General features: G+C 37.6%; 1 protein-coding gene across 3 annotated transcripts in view; it reads left to right on the top strand.

Annotated features, from left to right (window-relative positions):
• Window positions 1–22736, top strand: part of FBXL3 (F-box and leucine rich repeat protein 3) — a 34722-nt gene continuing 11986 nt past the window's right edge. Inside the window, exons 1-6 of one of the 3 annotated variants that reach the window (XM_039252450.1) lie at window positions 305–372; window positions 1549–1769; window positions 5187–5535; window positions 9064–9186; window positions 11755–11926; window positions 18878–19148. In XM_039252450.1, the coding sequence (XP_039108381.1) occupies window positions 1768–1769; window positions 5187–5535; window positions 9064–9186; window positions 11755–11926; window positions 18878–19148 (917 nt within the window). In that variant the 5' untranslated portion in view covers window positions 305–372; window positions 1549–1767. Of the gene's footprint in view, window positions 373–1548; window positions 1770–5186; window positions 5536–9063; window positions 9187–11754; window positions 11927–18877; window positions 21651–22736 lie in introns of those variants that run through there. The other 2 variants (XM_039252449.1, XM_039252451.1) reach the window with 2 other exon arrangements.

Genomic DNA, 22736 nt, shown 5'->3' with positions numbered 1-22736 from the left:
GCCGCGAGCTCCAGGCGCCATTTTGGAGTCGCTGTGTGGGTCGCTGTGTGGGCCGAGGCGGCGGGGGCCTACGCGGTGGCTGCGGCTAGCTGAAGGAGTCTTTCGCAGCTACGAGGGGTCCCGGAAGGAGAACGCGGACCGCGTGGGACTGAGAAAGGAGGCTTCTCCCGGGGCAGCCAGAACCGCAAAGGTGGAGCCGCGTTGGCGTCCGCCGCGGGACCAGCGCCTCGGATGCGGGCGGAGCGCGGGGGGTCGCGGCGGCGGGAGCGCGAAGCGGGGCTCCCGGGGGGCCTCATGTGAGAGCCGCGGAACCAGCAGCCGGCGTCCCCGGAGCCCGGGGTGGTGCGTGGGGGAAGCCGCCCCCGGCAGCAGGTAACGGCGGAAGGGCAGGGCCGGAGCCCCCCTGTGACGGCAGGGCTGGGGTGGGTCCGCCGACCTTCGTGGGCGGCAGGGCGGGTCGGGGGCGCGGGGTCCCCGCAGCGTGCGGGCTGCCCCTCGGTGGCGTCGGGCCGGGCGCGGGGCGCGGCGCCCAGACCTTAGAGCCTGCTTGGGGGCGTTTCCCCGCGATGCCTGCTTCAAAACATGTCAACAAGGCGTGGTGCGAGTGCGGGCTCGGGGCCGCCGCCGCCTGGATTGGCAGGGTTGGCGACGGGCACCGTAGAACTCGCGCTCTGCCAGGCCCTTCCCGGCGTGGGCTGTGCCCGTGCGTGTAGCTTGAAAAAACGAGGGGCGTTAAAGATGTCAAAACACTGCTTAGGGCAGAGCGCGTGAGAAATGTCAGGGAGAGCCAATCCGTGGAGGTGGCGCGGGAGGGGGGACGTCCGGGCCTCGGAGCCCCGTGGAAAACTTGGTCAACTTGTGAGGAGGAGCCGCTTCGCGCCTGCCTACGCGTGGGCAGCGGGTTCACGTGGGGCTGGCGACAGGGATCAGGAAGCAGCCTATTCAGCGATTGACCTGCGTCTCCAAGCTAAGAGGTTAGGTTACTATTATTTTGTTGCTGATGTTCTCCGATTCGATGGCTCAGATCTTTTAAATAGTCTCTCCCCCCCTCCCCCACTCACACACCTTCTTTCGAAATATTTATAAAAATACCATCAACTTCGAGTTATCTACAGATGATCGCCAGACACATTTTCACTAACACACTTCCTGCTATCTAGTTCTGAGAGTTAATCTCTTCCCACTGTTTGTTTATTTGTTTGTTTGTTTGTATTGCAGCCAAGGGATGGAAATTAATTTTGATCTTAGTTAAAGTAGAACCCAAATGGAAAGGAAATGTGATGCCAAAACAAGCTTTGTAGAGCTGTGTACATATGGGCTTATAAAATTACTACGTGCACAGGTTACCAACAGTATCTAATACAATGCTGGACACACAGCTGAAGTGTTCTGTTCCCTCTTTCTCTGATGAACAAATTTACTACTACTTTCAGGGGGTATGGAAATATTAAGGTTAGTTCAGTAACTCCCTGTGCTGCTCAACTACTCTAGGTTTTCCTCATTAATTTTTTTTTTTCCTTTTTCTCTCTTGGTGCTTCACCCTATCAGCCCCTCACCCAGTGCGCTAGTGACCTAAGTTGCATCAATTATTTGGGGCCTAGAAAAGTTGTAGTTTGAAATTGAACCGTTGGAGCCCTGAAGAGGTCTGGTTTTGGTGCTCTACCAAGTCTTACTGACGTTTGTGGTACAGCTTCCTCCTCTGCACTCCTCGTTTTCAATGCAGGAGGGTGTTTTCACTTTGACTAAAAGAAGATAAATACTTCATTGATGTAAGTTCTTTGCAGACCAGTGGATGCTCAGAATTGTTTAATTTTCTATACAGCAGAGCTGTGTGTAAATAGATTTAATAAAATACTTTTGGAAGCAGTATCAATCTTTGGATGAATAAATGAGACCATCATGGAAAAAAACTGACATTTAAAAATTTTATTAGCTGTCTGCAGTGTTATTTTCATGCATAAATGAGGATAATAGAGACCATTTTTATCAGCATTTGCCCTTGCATTTTTTTCTATTACTAAATATCCTATAATTCTGACATATTACAGTCATATTACATATGACAATTTATGGACTTTTACTCAGCTGTTCACAAACTAGTAAGCACTTAAAATATACTTTGGTGATCATAGTCTTACTGGACCAAGAAATACTATTTCTCATTGTTGCATACTTCTTTTTAATATGTCACCTTTTTCTCCCCTCAACTTGGAGAGGTATTGAAACATACTGTATTTAAAACAGGGCTGTAATTGGTAAAAGAAAGTACCTATTGTTACATTAGCAAAGATAATTGTTTAAATAAAGCTGTCATTTTTGTTTATATATTCATATGATCAGTGAATCATTCCATCTTGAATAGTAATGGTTTTAGAAAATTTTCTCCAGGAACAGGCAGTCAACATTGTATAATAAGGAGTAGAAATTGTAAAGCAGCTTCATTCTGCTTTGAATTTCTGTATTTCAAAATTATGAGTAGTTTCAGGTAATCAGAAGAGAAATTATAAGCCACATTATGAGTTTGCTGGGTAGCAAACTCTTTGTTCTTTGACCCAAATTTTCTATGCTAAAATTAAGTCTTCAGAATAAGGTAAAGCTGAAAAATGGGTCATAATGACACTGTAACCTCAACCTCTGTGGGACATTATTACCAGAAGGGATTTTTTTTTATACTACAGATTATATTGTGGATTATACTATCTACTATCTTTTCACTAAACACATTACAAAATGTATTCTTGGATTCACAAGTAAGTTTTAATGCTCCATAAAACTACCCTCTTGCCGTCACCTGTCATTCTGTTTTCTCCTTTCCTCTCTCCTTCCTCAGTAGAATATACATCATTTACTTCACTTTGACTCACATAGTTGGAAGTAGGGTTAATGAGGAATTCATTGCATACATACTAAGACCTCCTGGGCATATTTTAATGGCATGAAGCCCAGGAGACCTTGCTGTTTTGTTTTTTTCCAGGGCCCAGTCCTCTTTCACAAGTTTTGCTAGCTACTGGATAAAGAGAGCCTGCAGAGACCTACTTGGTTAAGAGTCTTTCATATATACATCCTTCAGCCCACGCAGGAATCACAGATTCTTATACAGTGATATGCCAGAAGAAGGGAGTTGGAGCCACAAGCCATCCTTTTCAAAAAACTATGACTCCAAATCCAAAATAATACTCTGCCAGAGCTACTCTGTAGGTACAAAAGTGTTACAGGCTCTAAAGTAAATAGGGGTACTAGTGAATAGTCTGCAGTTACTCCCTTTAGTCTGCAATACTTATTTTTCCAAATAACAAATCAAACCAAGACCTGTTTGCCTGATTACAATGTAATTGATTGACATGAAAAGAAATGCATATAATAGAGGCATAGAGGCGCCTGGATGGCTTAGTGGCTAGATGTCCAACTTTGGATTTCAGCTCAGGTCACGATCTCAGCAGTTTTGTGAGCTGGAGCCCCATGTCGGGCTCCCTGCTGACAGCATGGAGCCTGTTGGGATTCTCTCTCTCCATCTCCCTCTGCCCCTCCCCTGCTTGTGCTCTCTCTGGCAAAAGAATTCACCTGTAATGCCACCACTGTTATCTTACTACTATATTATTTTTTTTTTGGATGATATATCATAGTTTTATTTATTTATTTTTTTTACAAATAGTTTATTGTCAAATTAGTTTCCACATAACACCCAGTGCTCATCCCCACAAGTGCCCTCCTCCATGCCCATCCCCCTTACCCCCCACGTCCATCAGTCCTCAGTTTTTGTCAGCATTCAAGAGTCTCTCATGGTTTGCCTCTCTCCCTTTCCCCCACCATTTCCCCCCTTCTTCTCCCCCTTGTTCCTCAGTTAAGTTCCTCCTAATCCTCCTATACGTGCAAACATGTGATATTTGTCCTTCTCTGCCTGACTTATTTCGCTGAGCATAACACCCTCAAGGTCCATCCATGTTGCTACACATGGCCAGATTTCATTGTTTCTCATTGTCATGTAGTATTCCATGGTATAGATAAAGCACATCTTGATCCATTCGTCCGTTGATGGACACTTAGGCTCTGTCCATGTTTTAGCTATTGTTGAGAGTGCTGCTATGAACACTACTATATTATTAATATAATACAATACAGTATAATCCCACTTACTTATTATGGTTCGTTACTACCTTAGTGTGGTGAATCCAGTTCCAGTGTATATTTCTCCATATATAAGCATGTGTTCTTGTATTTTTTCACATACACATTTCATTTCTTTGTCACACACTTTAAAGTCTTTAATACTGGACTGCTTTCCTGTACTTGAGTTCAACATCCTCTATCTTTTTCAAGCCGTTACTATTTAATTCTTCACAAGAATCCTGTGTGTTATCCCTACTTTACAAACTGAAGCACAGGAAGGTCAAGTAACTTGTTCAAGGCCACATAACCAGAGAGGTAGAGCCACCATTCAAACCCAGGGAGCTTGATTCCAGAGCCCATTCTCTTAACCATACTACTATTTTGCAATAAGACTATTTCAGAGAAACAAATGGGATGAAGATAGTACAAATACACAGAATAAACACATACCTATCATTTGGAAATACAACTTCAGGTAAACATTGCAGTAGTCAGTGATGTGTTGGAAGAAGAAACTACATTCCAGACCAAACCATGCGTAGTAGGGATGGGTTTGCTTATTTTAAGTAGAGATTGTGTCTGGCAGTAACATATATTACAAACTATTTAATGTGGAGAGATCTATTGGCTACTTGATTCACATCTTCTCTAGAAGATTCCTGGGACTGCGGTTTCCTTGAATTCAAGAACTCACATAGAGCAGGTATCCTTAGATGACTTTTAAGAAAGCTTTAGCAGGTGTCACTGTAGGTTCTTTTTTTAATATTCCTTTTAGTTGACTATAGTTTTTGATTTAGTTTCAGAATCATGCTGTCTCTCCACCCACTACCGCCAGTAATACAATATAAACACAAATGTTTAAAAACACTTGTATAGAATTTGTAAAATAACAGTTGGTCTCCACTGGCATTTTTCATTATATTTTGTCTTGATATTCTTCTTGAATTACTGGTCCAGTTCTTCATGTTTGTGTTTGCATTTATAAGCATACATATATGTATCTCAGTGACCAAATGAATGTTGGATTTATTGCTATTCAAAAGTTAAGTATGAAAATAATGATGCATTTTTCTGAATAGGATGAAACGAGGAGGAAGAGATAGTGACCATAATTCATCAGAAGAAGATACTGCAGAGAAATCTAAGAAACTGAGGACTACAAATGAGCATTCTCAGACTTGTGATTGGGGTAATCTCCTTCAAGACATTATTCTCCAAGTATTTAAGTATTTGCCTCTTCTTGACCGGGCTCATGCTTCACAAGTTTGTCGCAACTGGAACCAGGTATTTCACATGCCTGACTTGTGGAGATGTTTTGAATTTGAACTGAATCAGCCAGCTACATCTTACTTGAAAGCTACACATCCAGAGCTGATCAAACAGATTATTAAAAGACATTCAAACCATCTTCAATATGTCAGCTTCAAGGTAATACTTTAAATCTTTTTTTTTAAAAATCATATTTAGTGGCTTTTTAAAATCCTAAACCAATATATCTTCTCATGTTTTAAAAATACTGCTTTTTTAGAGAAAGTTCTTAATGATTTAGAAATATTATATATACATTAGAAGCTGCAGTAGGGTGGCTGGGTGGCTCAGTGATTTAAGCTTCCAACTTTGGCTCAGGTATGATCTCATGGCTTGTGAGTTTGAGCCCTGTGTCGGGCTCTGTGCTGACAGAGCCTTGAGCCTGCTTCCAATTCTGTGTCTCCTTCTCTCTCTGCCCCTCCCCTGGTCCCAGTCTGTCTCTGTCTCTCAAAAATAAATGAACATTAAAAAAATTTTTTTTAATCATTTAGAATCTGCAGAAATAATACTTGAGCTGTTACTTTTTTTTTATCATAATTATTCAGAATTTCTTAAGAGAACAGAAGCAACTACTAAATAGGCATAAGTCATTTACCAAAGCTGTCAGTCGCATTGAATTATTGTGAATAAGTTTGAGGAAAAAATACACAATAAAATAAATAAAAAATGTGAAGGGGTGCCTGGGTGGCTCGGTTATTTGAATGTCCAACTTTCGATTTCACTCAGGTCATAATCCCAGGGTTGTGAGACCTAGTCCCACATTGGGCTCCATACTGAGCGTGGAGCTTCCTTAAGATTCTCTCTCTCCCTCTGCCTGTCTCCTGTGCTCGTTTTCTTTAAAAAAAAAAAAAAAAATAGAGATTATGATTGATGAAAACTTAATTGCTATTACTATTTAATAGAGACTGAATTCTGCTTATTGATGGCTTTATGATATGGGGTTTTCAAAGAAAAAGGAGATAAAGAAACTTTATGTAAAAGGTTTAGATGAATATATTTTAGAAATAAAAAAAGGTACATGGAAGAATGCCAAAGAGAACCATTTGTTTCTTTTCATTGCCAGAAGGGACGTACTGCAATTCATGCAGTGTTGAGATAATTGAAATGGGGTGGCTTTATTGAGATGTCTAGAGTAGTTTAAGGAATTACAGTGGTTTAGAGGAGTACAGAGGTTTATAGGAGTATGTTTTGTTTTGGGGACGAATGATGGAAGGTAGGCATGTTTAGTAAATCTTTAACATACCTGATAATTGGTGAAAAGTAACACATGAATACCTGATTACCCATAGCTAGCAGTTGTTAAACAGATCAAATTAAACCTAGATAAAGCAGTGGTTCTTAATTCAAGTTCTTTGCCAAAACTAGTCTTGTCTGCGCTCAAGAATATCATTCCTTCTGGAGAATGCTTATTCTCCCATCTGTATCTGAAGAAGAGAGACCTGGTGGGTCTCCTGATAGGAATGGCTAGACGCATTATGACCATTGTCCCAGAAAAATGCACAATGGCACTTAAGCCACTGGGTATAGGATTGCTAGGTTTAGCAAATATAAATAGAGGATGCCTATTAATTGAGTTTTAACTTTATTTTTATTTTTCTAATGTTTATTTACTTATTTTGAGAGAGTGAGACAAAGAGTGAGCACACACGGGAGGCAAAGATAGAGGGAGAGAGAGAATCCCAAGGGAGCTCCTCACTGTCAACGCAAGAGCCCCACTGGGAACTTGAACTCACGAACTGTGAGATGATGACCTGAGCTGAAATCAAGAGTCAGACACTTAACTGACTGAGACACCTAGGTGCCCTTAATTTAAATTTTAGGTAATCAACAAATAATTTCAAGTGTAAAAATATCCCATTCATTATTTGGGATGTAATACTTATCTAAATGGGTGGTCCTTTATATTATCTGGCAACTCTGAGGGCAAGTGAAAGGGAGATAATCAAACACAAATCCAGGAACTCCTCAAGTGTTGTCCCTCCCTCCACCTTCCCATTAAGAAACTTGAAGAGCGTTCTTTTGGTTTCAGTCATCTATGAGTTGTCTAAGAGTATTCTAATGGTAAATTTTAGAAAAAGATAAGTGTAGTACATTAATCTCCTAGGTCTAAAGACCAATTCCATTCAGGGGATTGGCTGGGTCAGTGTTACTCTTTTACAGCCACTTGGTGCAGTTAAGCTATAGCTCTTGTATAACTGTCACAAAACCATTTGTCCTGTAAGTTTAAACATTTGTATTGGGGATTGTTTATTTTCCTGAGGAAATAATGTCTGATTTGCAAGAAGCCATATTGCAAGATTCTCTTGAGCTCTTATGATTATATTTGTGTTCTGTTCATCACTGAGGAGGCCAGACAGACTTGTGGTCAAGTGTTAGTGGAGAACAATTGTTCTTAAACTTTATGCGCATCATAAATACCTGGAGTGCTTGTTGAGACAAAGATTGCTGGGTCCCACCCCCCAGAGTTTCTGAAAGATGCATCTGGGTTGGGCATGAGAATTTGCATTTCTAACAGGTTCCCAGGTGATGTTGATGTTGTTGGCCCAGGGACCACACTTTAGGAACCACTTGTGTAGAAATACTTAGCCAGAGGAAGGTATTATAAGTAGCTCTGAAACAGTCCATCAGTGTTACAACCAGCTCTTCAGAACATTTTTGGGTTAAGGTAATGTATATCAATCTGGAAATCAAAGTAAACATGTTACTTTTAACTATTGTCTTTTAAGATTTTTTTTTTTAGCTCAGGGAAAAATTTCTCTTGATAGAAGAGCTCCTTCTTTTAAAAAAAATTAAAAAAAAAAAATGGGGGAGTGGTGTGCCTTGGTGGCTTAGTCACTAAGGTGTCCATCTTTAGTTCCAGTCAGGATCTCACAGGGTTTGTGACTTTGATCCCCACGTCAGGCTCTGTGCCGACAGCTTAGAGCCTGGAGCCTGCTTCAGGTTCTGTCTCCCTCTCTCTCTGCCCCTCCCCCACTTGCTCTCTGTCCCTCTCAAAAATAAATAAACATTAAAAACATTTTTTAAAGAAGAGCTCCTTCCTATATCCTAGAGGAGGTTTTTGAGTATATTACTCTTCCCCCAGGAAATGGCTATGCATGAGTGTGTGGGAGCAGCTACTTTTGGTTCAGATTTTCATACTTGACTGGCTGGAGGCCCTCATTTTGCTTCACATTCATCTTTCCATTAAGGTCATTAATGATGATCCAAGGTTGTGATTAATTTGAACCTTCTCAGTAAACAATCACTTTCTGGTGCCTTGAAACATGTATGTATACCATAGACACTGTATTTACATGTAGAATTTGGATCCACTACCAAATATATAATGATTTTTCAAAGATTATAAATTCATGTGTTCCATTAGGTTATATATTATATAGTCTGGAATAAATCAACTGAAAAGCCAAGTAAAGTCCTTTTAACATTAAATACATAGTCTATCATAACAAAAGTTAAGTCTTCACAATTGCCCTTAAAATTTTTCAGAGGTTCAGAAAAGTCTGACATTGCATGTAAGGGTGAATGATTGAAAGAATATTAATTATTTGTAATGTAATAAACTTATAATTGTTTCTTGTTTCTGTAAAATTAAGGTTACACAGAGAAATGTAAATCTATGCATAGGTAAATGGTGTGTTCTTTTCTAAGGTGGACAGCAGCAAAGAATCAGCCGAAGCAGCTTGTGATATATTATCGCAACTGGTAAATTGCTCTTTAAAAACACTTGGACTTATTTCAACGGCTCGGCCAAGCTTTATGGATTTACCAAAGGTATTTGTTAATTTTGTGTTGTTGGCTGTTACCGAGAAATCCAATAGAATCCCTGCTCATTTCTTGTATTGACAATGGGAGTGTAAGAAAAATAGTGTACATAATGGAAAACTAGTTACTGTTTAGAATGTCAGGCAATAGGAGTTTTAATAAAGCTTTTCCTTTTTCTGATCACTTGTGCTGCTTGCTTGGAAGAGTTAAAGAGTGAATGAATTTGCAGAGGTTTCAACAGGATGTATAAAAGAGACTATAACTGAGAAATAAGCATATTAGGAAAAAGACATATAGTAGCTCTTTTTTGGACTTTCAGAGCAGTTTGGTGAAATTACAATTAAAGAAAAGTAGACATTGCCATTAGGGAGAACAGATATAGCTTACTTATTAAATCTTCTGGTAAATGTGTAAAGATTTATTCCTGAGCAAATTTAGTGCACTTGGATTAATTTACAGATTTTATTTAAAGAAAGCCTTTTTTTTTGGGGGGGTGAACTATTTATGTTCATAAATATGTTCTAACATGAGCCTGCATATAATAAGATGGTATATCTAATAACTAGACTCTTAAGATAGAAAAATAAGTGGATTTTTAGAAAGGCAACTGATAAAGGCCTCCTGGGTGTGTTAGCTAATGTTGGATAGGTTAGCACACAACAGTAATTTGAAAGTTTTTTTTCAGAGTGCACTGCAAACTAAGAGATACCCCTTTACATATGTAACAGTTTTATTTACTAGGATGATTCAGGAAGAAATAGTACTAAATTGAGTGTGTATTATAACTCAGGTGGTTATGGAATGAAATATTCGTAACAAATGTCTCACCAGTTGATTTCAAAGTCTTAATTGGTTTTTAAAAAGGTTCTTTAAATACATACATTTGAGATAAAATGTTTTCCTCCTGTAAAATAAGGGAAATAGAGATTCTGTTCAGCATTTTAAGATTCTAAGTACATGAGTCAGAGCCCTGAGGTTCTCAAACTTAATGTGCATGAAAATCATCTAAGAAATTTGGAAATTTTGGGTTACTTTCCCTATTCGAATTTCCCCTTCCTGTGAGCCATCCAGGAGATTCTGAGAGCACTGACTTACATGGCATAGTAGCACCTTGTTCATGCTTCATATGGGAAATGATATATTTTGAATTGATTTTCTATGTATATACCATAGTTAAAAAACACATATGGTATATGTAAAACATACCATATTATAAGGTATGCTGAACAAATTTAATTTCCCTTTTTTTCCTTATTACCCAGGATTATCATTATACAGATGCTAGTACTGTAATTACATGTAGTAGTTTTGTCTTTGGGAACTATGATGCATCTGGAATGGCTTCTTTCCTTATTAAATGGGCCTAAGATGCTCATGTTATTCCTCACCGGCCCCCACCCTCAATTTTGCCTCTTGTAGAAGATTGAAATAGGGTGTTGCTATGCCTTGGAAATCCTGGAAGAGTTGTAGAGAACATGAAAGAAGTATATTTGACCAGAGGTATTAAATCTGAGGGAAATGGGAAAAAGAACGCAGAGATGCAGTCATGAGTGTACTAATGAAATGTGATTGTATAGATATAATTGAGTTTGAGGTGAATATATTAGGAGAAAGAGTTAACATTTAAATAGGCAAAAAGTTATTTAATCAAAATTTAAGTAGTTAACCAGTTATTTAATTGTGGAGGAAAATTAGGGAATGTCATCATGAAAATGATGTTTCCTTGTACTTTATTGGCTCTTAGCTTGCCCTCATTCCTTTTCATTGCTGTAGTGAATTTATAAAGCTAAGTGGAGCTTGAGGTTGGTTATCTAGAGGAAAGTGTTGGAGCATATGTTGACCTCTCTTTCCTACTCCTGGATTCTTTGTCTGTTGGTTTTAGCTGATTCCATGTTACATACTCTGACCATGCTTTGATTCCTGCTGCCCTACAGTGGTTCCTTGAGGTCATATTCTGTGTCCAAGAAATATTACATGTATATAATAAATGGAATAATAATAATTGGTACATTTGTGGAAAAATACATTAAGATAAATGGCTTGAAAATATTATACATAATTTAACATATTTAAAGGAGTTTTAAACTTGGAATTTTATTTAGGTATGATTTTGCTTCTTTTAGAATCAATTTTTCCATGAGCTTTTTGTATTCTAAGTGAGTCTGAGTTGATATTTTAATTTCTAATGATTATGCTAATAATTTTATTACTATTTTAATGGTCATTAACTATCAGACCAAAAAAGAATGCAGTTCAGTGTCACAAAACACTGGACGTATTCTCATCGGATTCTGTAATTCATCTTTTTACTTACCAGTCATTATTGTGATTTAGAGGCTTGAAATCTCTTTTTTCTACAGGTAAAAAAGCTTTTCTCAAATACAGCAAATAATCACCTCCATTTTTTAAGATATCCCCAACAACGGAGTGTCAGAATGCTACCCCTAAAACAGTTATGGAATATATCATTAGCGGTCACATGAACCATATATGTCTTATATGAACACCCCCCCCCCCCCCCCAATTCTCATGTCTCATAATGAAGCTTTTTTTTTTTTCCATTTTTTTGCTTTTCAGTCTCACTTTATTTCTGCACTGACAGTAGTGTTTGTAAATTCCAAATCCTTGTCATCGCTTAAGATAGATGATACCCCAGTAGATGATCCATCCCTCAAAGTACTAGTGGCCAACAACAGCGATACACTCAAGCTGCTGAAAATGAGCAGCTGTCCTCATGTCTCTCCTGCAGGTATGTTGTCTTTTTTGCCAGGTAACATTTTACTAAAATGTACAGATGTATTAAATTAAAACTGATCATTAAACTTGAGGGTAGGTTAATATGATTATTTCATCTCCTTGAGAGCTGCATAAAATATGCATAAACAAATTTTTAATGTCATAATACAGTAGCATAAATTTCTGTAGCATTCCTAGCCTAGACACTTAGTTTCAACTTAGTTTTTACTCTTATTTAGCAGCTTGTGTCCAATCTGTGCTAGAAAATGGATAAATTAAAAAAAAAAAAAAAAAAGGACAGTATTAGATTTGCATGAGGTGCCCTTTAGGTAAAATAGAACTTTCTTTAATTGTAGTTGAGCCAGCCAGGTAGGTTTTGAATCAGAGCAATCTCATAATTGCTTTTCTTCTCACTGCGGAAAGGGAGGAGAGTTGCGTTGAAGTTGCCACCTTACATTTTGCAAGATAACCCTTTTCCTAATTTGAATTTTGGAGCCAAGAACCCATCAAATGGGGAATAGCATTGGGAAAGCTCATTCCAACTTTTCTTGTATAGAATTTTCTGAGCATTAATTCATTCATTATTCAGTTGCAGATCACTTAAATTTCAAATAGTTTGTATTGTAAAATAAGTATAAACTCACACTTGGTATTACTACTTTCTGATGCTTCACTTCTGACACATTCTCCCGCTGTTGACATCCCTCCCAGTCTTTTGGCTGTGTTATTTGGGAAACCTATTTTTAAAAGACGATGTTAAATCCTTGATGTCTTTACAAAATACTTCCTACCTTCTTGCCATGACTAAAGCCTGGCCTTCCCCCAAGAAAGTGATTTCCTCTTGGATGGAGATTACTTACACAGTGTCCTACTTCTCCTACAGGGAGGATGTTGGTGACAGGAATGGCTATTGCAGTATTTCCCTAGCTGCTTCTGCCACTTCCAGATTATTACTGAAGATGATAATCTAAATAGTCTGGAACTTAAGAAGAATAGACTTTGGGCAGTTACTTCTTACATGACCTTGGCACATTTTCTGTGTACTATATGGGTTGCTATGGGAGCAAGGTCCATACTTCATAGCTTTATAATGTACAGGGTCTTTTGTATCTTGACCTCCACCTATCTCTTTAATCTTGTTTGCTACTCACTCACATATAGCTTTTACTGTAGTCCTATACAACTACAGTTCTTTGTACCTGTGTGTGTGTGGTTAGTGCACTGTGCTTTGTGGAATACTTTTTTTCCTCCCATTTCTTAATCCAGCAACTCTAGGCCAGCCTTTAGAATTCAGCTCAGATGATCCGGTTTTGTTCTTATTTTCTCCTCTCTGGTTTAGAACCACCATGTGTGGTTAAGAATGTAACTTAACAGCACTTCCCACTCTATATGAGAGCTTTGGGTCTCTGGTTTCTCAGTGAGACTATGAGTTCATTATTCTCTTTATGCTGTTACATCTTATATTCATTTACTTTTATTAAATACACACATCAGTTGTGATAGAATAGTATAAACTTGCTTGATCTTACCTCATGGCTTTTGGGCAAGTTGTTCAGGAAGGGAAAGGAAATGAAATAGAGCACTTGAAATACTTTTAAATTTAAGAATATAACCTTAGACGATTTTAATTTAAAATTTAACATATTTGCATATTTTCTTTCTATATTTTGCATATTGGGATTATTTCTTTTTCTAAGTTGAAATTAAGAGCTTTTTTCTGTTCTTTAGTCACTGAATATTTTATCAAACAATTTTTCCTATTTCACATAGTCCTTATAATTGTCTACTACTTGATGTCTACTACTACTACTACCATTTGACGCTAGTGCCTGTTGACTCTTGTACCATATTATGTCTTGTTTTCTTTCTTCCTCTTTGATTGTTCCTACCATTTTTTTTGGTGATTTCTCTTTTCATTCCTTAAATTTTGGTGTTTCACTGTGTTCTGTGCTGAGTCCTTTTTGTCTTACTATGTGAGCTCTGGGCTGTGTTATCATCGTCTGTGGTGTCAGTTATTTTCTGTATGTTAACACTTCCTACTTACAGTGTCTCTGGAACTCCAGAACTATGTGTTGAGCTGCCAGTGGCCCAGTTCCTCTAGAATGTCTCACTGGTACTTCAGAAGAATGGATTTTCTTCTCCCCCTATCTAAATCTCTTGCTTTTTTTCCTTTGTGCTGTCTCAGTAAATGGCTCCATCCATCTAGTTGTCAAGGACCTGACAGACATCCTTGATTCTTCCTACCCTTCCTTTCTACATCCCTTTAGTCACCAAGGCCTGGTGATTCCATCATTGAAATATGCCTTGAGTTCTACACTGTGGACTGAAGATTTGTGTTGATCCCCTCCTCAGACCTCTCCCAGGTCTCCTATTCATATTAGTAAAGCCCTAGGCTGCAGTGTGGTAGTATTTAGAGGTAGATTGGGAGATAGGTCATGAGGGTGGAGGTCTCATAAATGGCATTAGTGCTCTTATAAGAAGAGAGAGGAGAGAGATGATCTCTTTTTCACCATGTGAAGACACAGGGAGAAGGTGGCTATCCACAAGCCAGGAAGAGTTGTGGACCTCATCAGAATCTTACCATGCTAGCATCCAGATTGGACTTCCAGGCTCCAGCACTGTGAAGAGTAAATGTTTATTGCTTCAGCCACCCTGTCTGTGGTATTCTCTTAAGCAGCTCGAACTAAGACATTCTGCCTTCTTCATCTCTACTCTTACTCGTCTAGTACAGGTCCTGGTAATCTTTGTGCAGTACCCTCTTATACTAATTTCCTAACTTGCAGCTTGTTCTTCTCTAATGTGTTTTCCATGCTACAGAGTAATCTTTCTAAAATATAAATCAGATTTTTTTCTCCAGTTTTCTTCAGGTCTTCTCACTGTGCTTTAGATAATATCCAAGCTGAGGCTGACAAGGTCCCATATGATCTAGCCCTTGCCTCTCTGTAGGGCTTCATCCTTTAAGATGTTACCTTACTTTCATACTGTATGTTGACCTGAAGGCTTGAAATGCTTCAGTTCTTGGAATGCTTGTGTTTCTTCCATATGTGGGTAGTTCACACAGGAAATACTGTTCACTTTCCTTCTCCCGTATCTTTTGTTCTAGCTTGTGCTTTCTAATTCTCTATGTCTCACTGTGTTAGTTCTGGGAAACTTTCCCTGATTTCCCTTGTTATGACTCCCAGAGCATTCTTGTTTAATTATCTGCTGCCTGCTGTTAGGATAAGGACGTTTTGTTCATGTTGTATCTTTACCATCCTAGCACCTGTGCTTGACATATAAGACACTCATTAATTAATAGCTGAACTAATGAACATTTAGTTACTTAGTGTCCTGTGTTCTTGATAAGCCAACATTTGCCTTATAATTCTTTTAAGGTTGGATACTTGTTTCTACGTTTTTGCTGTGATTTAAAAAATGAACCATTTTGGCACATAGCAGTTTGTGTCTATCAATTTCTTCCATAGGACAGATGATTAAGTGGAAGAACTAGGTCATAGGGTCCAGATCTTTTTTATGCTTTTTGCTGTATTCTAAATGAGTTGTATGAATTTATAATACTACCAACAATATTTGGTATTGTTTCTGTACAATACCCAAAACGTATTGGTTTCTGTACACATTTTAGCATGTATCAGTGTTTCATTTCTTTTTATTGCCAAATATTCCCTTGTATGGATTGTACCATGTTTATCTATTGATCATTTGATCGATATTTGCATTATTTTCACCTTTTGACTATTATGAACAGTGCTGCTCTGAAAATTCCTTTATAAGATTCTGTGTGGACAGATGGTTTAATTTCTTTTGGGTATATACCTAGGAGTGGAATTGCTGAATTATATAGTAACTGTTTAAGTTTCCTATTGCTGCATAACTAACAACTACAAATTTAGCACGTTAAACTGACACTCTTTTGGTAGTGTCACAGCTCTGTAGATCAGAGCTACAGCCATTGCTTAGCTAGCTTCTCTGCATAGCCAGAGAAGCTCTGAGACTGACTACTTTTCTGTAACTGGCCAAAGAAAACTCAGCTTTTAAAGGGCTCATGTGATTAGATTAGAACCGCCTGGACAATCATATTAAAGTCAACTGTGCTATATAATGTAATCATGGGAGTGGTATCTTACAGGTGCTAGGGATTAGGTTGTAAATTCTTAGGGACCACTTTCAGAATTATGCCTGCCACAACTGCTTTAAGTTTTTTTCCCACATTTATTTATTTTTGAGAGACAGAGAGAGAACACAAGTTGGGGAGGGGCAGAGAGAGAAGGAGACACAGAATCTGAAGTAGGCTCCAGGCTCTGAGCTGTCAGCACAGAGCCTAATGCAGGGCTTAAACTCACAAAATGTGAGATCATCACCTGAGCCAAAGTCAGACACTTAACTGACTGAGCCACCCAGGTGCCCCAGAACTACTTTAATAGTTATTAAATGATATCTCAGTTTCTTCTATTTGCATCTTTGGTTACCATGCCCCATGTATTTGTTTTCTGTTTATATCAAGCTTTATAAGATTGCAAAGAACAGAGATGTGTTCAGGTTACCTTGGGTAATGAGGGTTTATTTCAAAGTACATACATCCCTTGTAGAGAACAGAAACTTTGTAGTGGCTGAATAGTAAAGCACAGATGTCTTATTCCCTCTTTCGGGGACTCTTTTGTGATTCAGGCTATCTCTTTATTGATTTCTTTGCCTATATTTTCCCACTGCTGTTAAGCTTTGGCTTATTGGTGCCTCTGTCTTGTCACTTCTCAAGTAGTAGTTAAGCGCATGAACTTAAGAGTCACTCAGTCTGTGTTTGTCTGTAGCTGCATCAACTTCAAAATAGAAATAATTTATTTTTCTAGATTTTTTTGAGTATATATGGTGTACCGTATCTAGTACCTGACATATCATACTTGTACAATAAATAATAGATAATATGATGTATGTTTTGTTTCTATCCTTGTTTCTAAACACAAGAAAAGAAATGGTTTGACTGGGTCATATATCAAGTACTACAGGCTCCCTGGGATAGAATTCCAATACGAGGCCATTTCAGAGATTAGATCTGCTTGATCGGGGTTTGGGGCAGTTCTGAAGCACAGTGTGGGAACCATTTATGGAACTGATTTCTGGATATATTAGAGTTTGTTAGTTATAATTACTATATCCATTAATGGAAATTGGTTAGTTAACTTTGAGTCATTTATCTAGTGGTATCTTGGTTTTTTTTTTTTTTTTAGAAATTTGATGTTTATTACATACTATTAGCTGTTAAAAAACTCTTTGTTGCTCACTTGATAGAAACCTTTTTTAAAAACCTCTCAAAAGTTTTTAGTTACATAAGATTCTTTTATATGGCTTTACATTTTTTTCTTTTTAATTAGAATTAGTTTTTTAATTTCCAAAAGTGTCTTTTGGCCTCTGTAGCGATGACCATGTAATTTTTCTTGCTTAATCTATAAGTTTGGTGTTAATAATCAATTTTTTTTTAAATGTTTTATTTATTTCTGAGAGAGAGAGACAGCGTGAACAGGGGAGGACCAGAGAGAGAAGGAGACACAGAATCCGAAACAGGCTCCAGACCCTGAGCTGGCAGCACAGGGCCTGACATGGGGCTCGAACCCACGAATCGTGAGATCATGACCTGAGCCAAAGTCAGACGCTTAACCGACTGAGCCACCCAGGCGCCCCAATAATCAATTTTTTTTTTTTAATATGACACTGTCTATGCATTACTGGGGTAAACCTTTGTTATGGTACATTAACATACACCGAACCCTTGAACCACATGGGTTTGAACTGTGGGTCCACATACATGTGGATTTTTCATAAATACAGTATTCTACTGTAAATATATTTCTTTGTATGATTTTCTTAATATTTTCTTTTCTCTAACTTTGTTGTAAGAATGTAGTATATATTACACAAATATGTATTAATTGACTATGTTATATCTGGCTAACAGTTGGCTATTAATAATGAAGTGAGAAGTCAAAAGTTATACATATTCAACTATACAGTAGTCAGTGCCCCTAACCCCTGTGTTGTTCAAGGGTCATCTGTATTTATTAATAATTTATAATTGTTGAGGTGCCTGGATGGCTCAGTTGGTTAAGTGTCTGACTCTTGGTTTCGGCTCAAGTCATAGTCATACAGGTTCATGAGTTTGAGCCTTGTATCGGGCTCTGCACTGACATCCCTGAGCCTGCTTGGGATTCTCTGTCTCTCTCTTTGCCCCTCCCCTACTTGCACTGTCTCTCTCTCTCTCTAAATAAACTGTAAAAAAAATTCTTAATTGTTGTAAGTTGATAAGTGAGCCTTATATCTTTTTATGGTATGAGGTTTAGAATTGGTCTCATTTTCTTACAGACAGAATTAGTAATAGGTTTTATTTTTTTTATTTTTTAAAATATTTTTATTTATTTCTAGGAGAGAGAGAGACAGCGTGAGCAGGGGAGGGTCAGAGAGAGAGGGAGACACAGACTCTGAAATAGACTCCAGGCTTTGAGCTGGCAGTCAGCACAGAGCCTGACGCGGGGCTCGAACCCACGAACCGCGAGATCATGACCTAAGCGAAAGTCAGACGCTTAGCCGACTAAGCCACCCAGGCGCCCCCAACATTCAAACATTTTAAATAAAGATAATGTCAGTGCCAGTGACTTTCCTTTTTGTCTTACGCTCTAGCGTGGCTTGCCACGGCACTGCCTGGCTACAAGAGGACTTTGAAGAATCCTCAAATCCCACCTGTTTTGTGACTCAANTGCTTAACCGACTAAGCCACCCAGGCGCCCCTAGTAATAGGTTTTTAAATGTTTGTGACTTTCTGCTAGTTCAGCCATATAACCAAATTTTAAACTGTAGAGCTTTGTAAGGGAAATATGGTAATATTTTTTTGAAGACACGTACTTGATTAAATTTTTTGAACAGATAATGAACTTGTACAAAAATTTGTAAATAATTAGGTCTTTTTTCTTCCTAGGCATCCTTTGTGTGGCTGATCAGTGTCACGGCTTACGTGAGCTGGCTCTGAATTACCACTTGCTAAGTGATGAATTGCTGCTGGCTTTATCTTCTGAAAAACATGTTCGATTAGAACATTTGCGCATTGATGTAGTAAGTGAGAATCCTGGACAGACACACTTCCATACTATTCAGAAAAGCAGCTGGGATGCTTTCATCAGACATTCACCAAAAGTGAACTTAGTGATGTATTTTTTTTTATATGAAGAGGAATTTGATCCATTCTTTCGGTATGAAATACCTGCCACCCATCTTTACTTTGGGAGATCAGTAAGCAAAGATGTGCTTGGCCGTGTGGGAATGACATGCCCTAGACTAGTTGAACTAGTAGTATGTGCTAATGGATTACGGCCACTTGATGAAGAGTTAATTCGCATAGCAGAACGTTGTAAAAATTTGTCAGCTATCGGACTAGGGGAATGTGAAGTCTCATGTAGTGCCTTTGTTGAGTTTGTGAAGATGTGTGGTGGCCGCCTGTCTCAATTATCCATTATGGAAGAAGTATTAATTCCTGACCAAAAATACAGCTTGGAGCAGATCCATTGGGAGGTGTCCAAGCATCTTGGTAGGGTGTGGTTTCCAGACATGATGCCTACTTGGTAAAGACTGAGTGATGTAGGGCATGATGAATAGCACCTTAACATTAAGGATATTGTATTATAATAAGAGTTTATTTCCTATAGTTCTGATGTAATTCTACTATTTTGTGGCATGGAAATTTGATACCTGCATTGAATATATAAGGATTGTTTATTGGAAGACCCATAGACCACTTTTGGTCAGAAAACTTCATCTGTTTCTTTAGCCTAACAGCAGTCAAATCTCAGAAAAAAATTTTTTAAATGTGGTTCAGATCTGAAAGTAATAGTCCATTATAAAGATGAAACATTTTACAGCCTGAAAGAAACAAAACCTATATAATATCCGAGAAGTGAGTACTAAGAAGTTTTCCAAAATGTTATGTTTTCTATGCATTTTTTTAAAATGTAAACTTGACATTTTAGGGTCTTCAGTTATACATACACCTGTTATAAGGTGTTTAATATAGCTCAGGACAGTGAGCATTTTGTGAGAAAAATGTAGGCTATATCATATCGAATGAAAGAAATTGGTTGAATGTTCTCAGATATGTTACAGAGCTGTTTAAAGAGATATGTATAAGTAATTGGATCTATTAGAAAATTGGTTTGTGTCACACAGTGGTTATTATAGAAGGATAATAAACAGAGCCAAGATCAAATTAAAAGAAAATAAACAGAAGGGAGGCAGTGTTTAGTTTTGTATAAACTTTCAGGTTTGCTCGATAATCTGCTAAACCATATAAATTCTCTTCTGTGATATATTACTATGTATGTGACACTTTGAGGCATCCTATGTAAAGTAAGGAATGCTTTGCCAGTTTTCCTTGGTTTTGTTTCTTTGTTTAAGCTAGTTTTGAGTATTATATACATTAATTGAAATGAAAAGCTTATCTATTTAAAAAAGCCAAATTGAGGTAATTAAAGGTAGAACTTTAAAATGTTTATAAATTATTTCCATGAAAGAATATTATTCTCCAGTGAATTTTAGTGATGGCTCATTTTCCATTTTGGAATTAAATAGTTACATAAGTAGAATTTCAAAAATCATAAAAGGAACACCACTTGTTCAGTATAAACAAGTGAACTCAACACAGGATATATTTAAGTTCATAATCATATTTTTGAGTAAATATCACTCAGTGGACTGGAAAATTTTAATAGAACAATGTCTGCAATTTTGTGATTGTTAATTTGGTTAAAATGCTATTTTATATTATTTAAGTTAGGTAGCATTTTTATTTCATATGAATAAAGGTAAACCATACATTGCTATAAAAAATACTAAGTTTGGGGCTACATTTAGTTGTTTTTAGGTATTATATAAGCTTTGATTCTGAGCACTAATGCTAGTAGATGTTACCTTCCTAAGGGAAATTAGAAGTGATTTACCCCCAATGGAATAATATAGTAATGCTTGAAACTTTTAGAAAGCATCATTATGGAAGCTAACAGTCTTACAGCTCTAATCTATTTTTTAAATAGATTACCTTCCTAAGAATAAAGTAAGAGGTGATTTTCTACCTAATTTATACTTTTCAAAAGTTCTGGCCACATGCAAATGAGAAGAAAAGAGGCTGATCCAGACTTGGAAATTAAATGCAATTATTGTAGTATTTTCCCTTCCTACTAAATAGTCAAAAGCTTTATACAAGAAATACATGTGATAGTGGATAAGCCTTTTTTCCCTTGAACAACTTTGGAAAATGGATTTGACAGTACATAATCAGTTCTACTAACCAAAGCTTTACTTAGAAATTTACTTTTTTGTACAAACTGAATTATATAATGCTTGAAATACCTTAAGTCACTTTATAAGCAAAATGCATAGCACTTACTTTGTTTATACTGTAAGTATATGTTAAATGCTTTTATCAATTTGAGAATAAAGATAGTTACTAATGCTGTTGTATTATTATAATTTTTAATTATACTACACTAACATATATAGATTTGGTTTCCCAACAAGTTAAACTTATAAACTTATGGTTTTAGTTTCAAATTTATATTTGATGAATACAGTGTTTAATTTTGAATATGTTTATGGTAAAATGACTATTATAAAGATGTAAGATTAGGTAAATGAGGTCTATTCTTGAAATAAGTTCTGATGACTAAAGTGATAGAAAATAAAAACTCACCATGAAATGTAAACTTACTTTTCAAATTTTGTAAATGGTTGTTAAAAAGAATAGGCTCTTTGTTTTTAGAATAAGAATTTATAAAACAGATTACTTTGAAATAGAATTCTTAGTGAAAGTCCTTGAACCCAGATAGCCTTTTCATAGAGAAATGTCTTACATAAATTCATAGAATCAGAATCGTTCTGGGGCACCTGGGTGGCCCAGTCAGTTAAGCATTCGACTTTGGCTCAGATCATGATCTCATGGTTTGTGAGTTTGAGCCCCGCATTGGGCTCTATGCTGACAGCTCAGAAGCCTGAAGCCTGCTTCTGATTCTGTGTCTCTCTCTATCTCTGCCCTTTTCCCTGCTCAATCTGTCTCTGCCTTTCTCTCAAAAATAAACATAAAAAATTTAAAAAGAATAATTCTTAAACTATTGAAATTATTTTCATTTCCTATTTTAACAACTTCCAGAAAATAACTTCAATTTCCCTTGGTAATCTGGGATAGTAACAATACTATCAGGAAAAAAAAAGGCATGACCAAAGATTAAATCAATTTATTGCATTCAAAAATAATTTTTTGTATTTATGGAAAAGCTTAGAATAGATACATGGGAGGGGTTGGTGTGAAGAAGGCTCAGGCCTGAACTAGGTCATTTTTTTTTTTAAGGTTTTTATTTATTTTTAAGAAAGGGAGAGGCACAAAGTACGAGCAGGGGAGGAGCAAAGAGAGAGGGAGACACAGAATCCAAGGCAGGCTCCAGGCTCTGAGTTGTCAGCACAGAGCCCAGTGCAGGGCTTGAACGCATTAAGGGTGAGATCATGACCTTAGCCCAAGTTGGATACTCAACCAACTGAGCCACCCGGGTGCCTCATGAACTAGGGCTTTTAAGAAGCTGTAAGTAACTCCTACCCCATACGTAGCTGGGAACAATCTTTGCAGACTCCAGATTCAGTTTATATGTGGTTTTAAAGTTATCAAGCAGCCAGAAAAATTTTACCTGCTTCCTGACACCCAACTTTACTTTAAACACAAGGACAGGTCTTAGGGCATATAAAGTGGACACAAAGCCCTTTACTCCACAAGTGAACTAAGAGCTTATCCTCAGAATAAT

The sequence above is a fragment of the Hyaena hyaena genome, unplaced genomic scaffold (assembly GCF_003009895.1).
Source record: "Hyaena hyaena isolate Hyena2069 unplaced genomic scaffold, ASM300989v1 scaffold_413, whole genome shotgun sequence".
In the NCBI taxonomy this organism is placed as follows: Eukaryota; Metazoa; Chordata; class Mammalia; order Carnivora; family Hyaenidae; genus Hyaena; species Hyaena hyaena.
The sequence above is the reverse complement of the archived record's forward strand: the minus strand, read 5'-3'. Positions and strand labels throughout refer to the sequence as shown.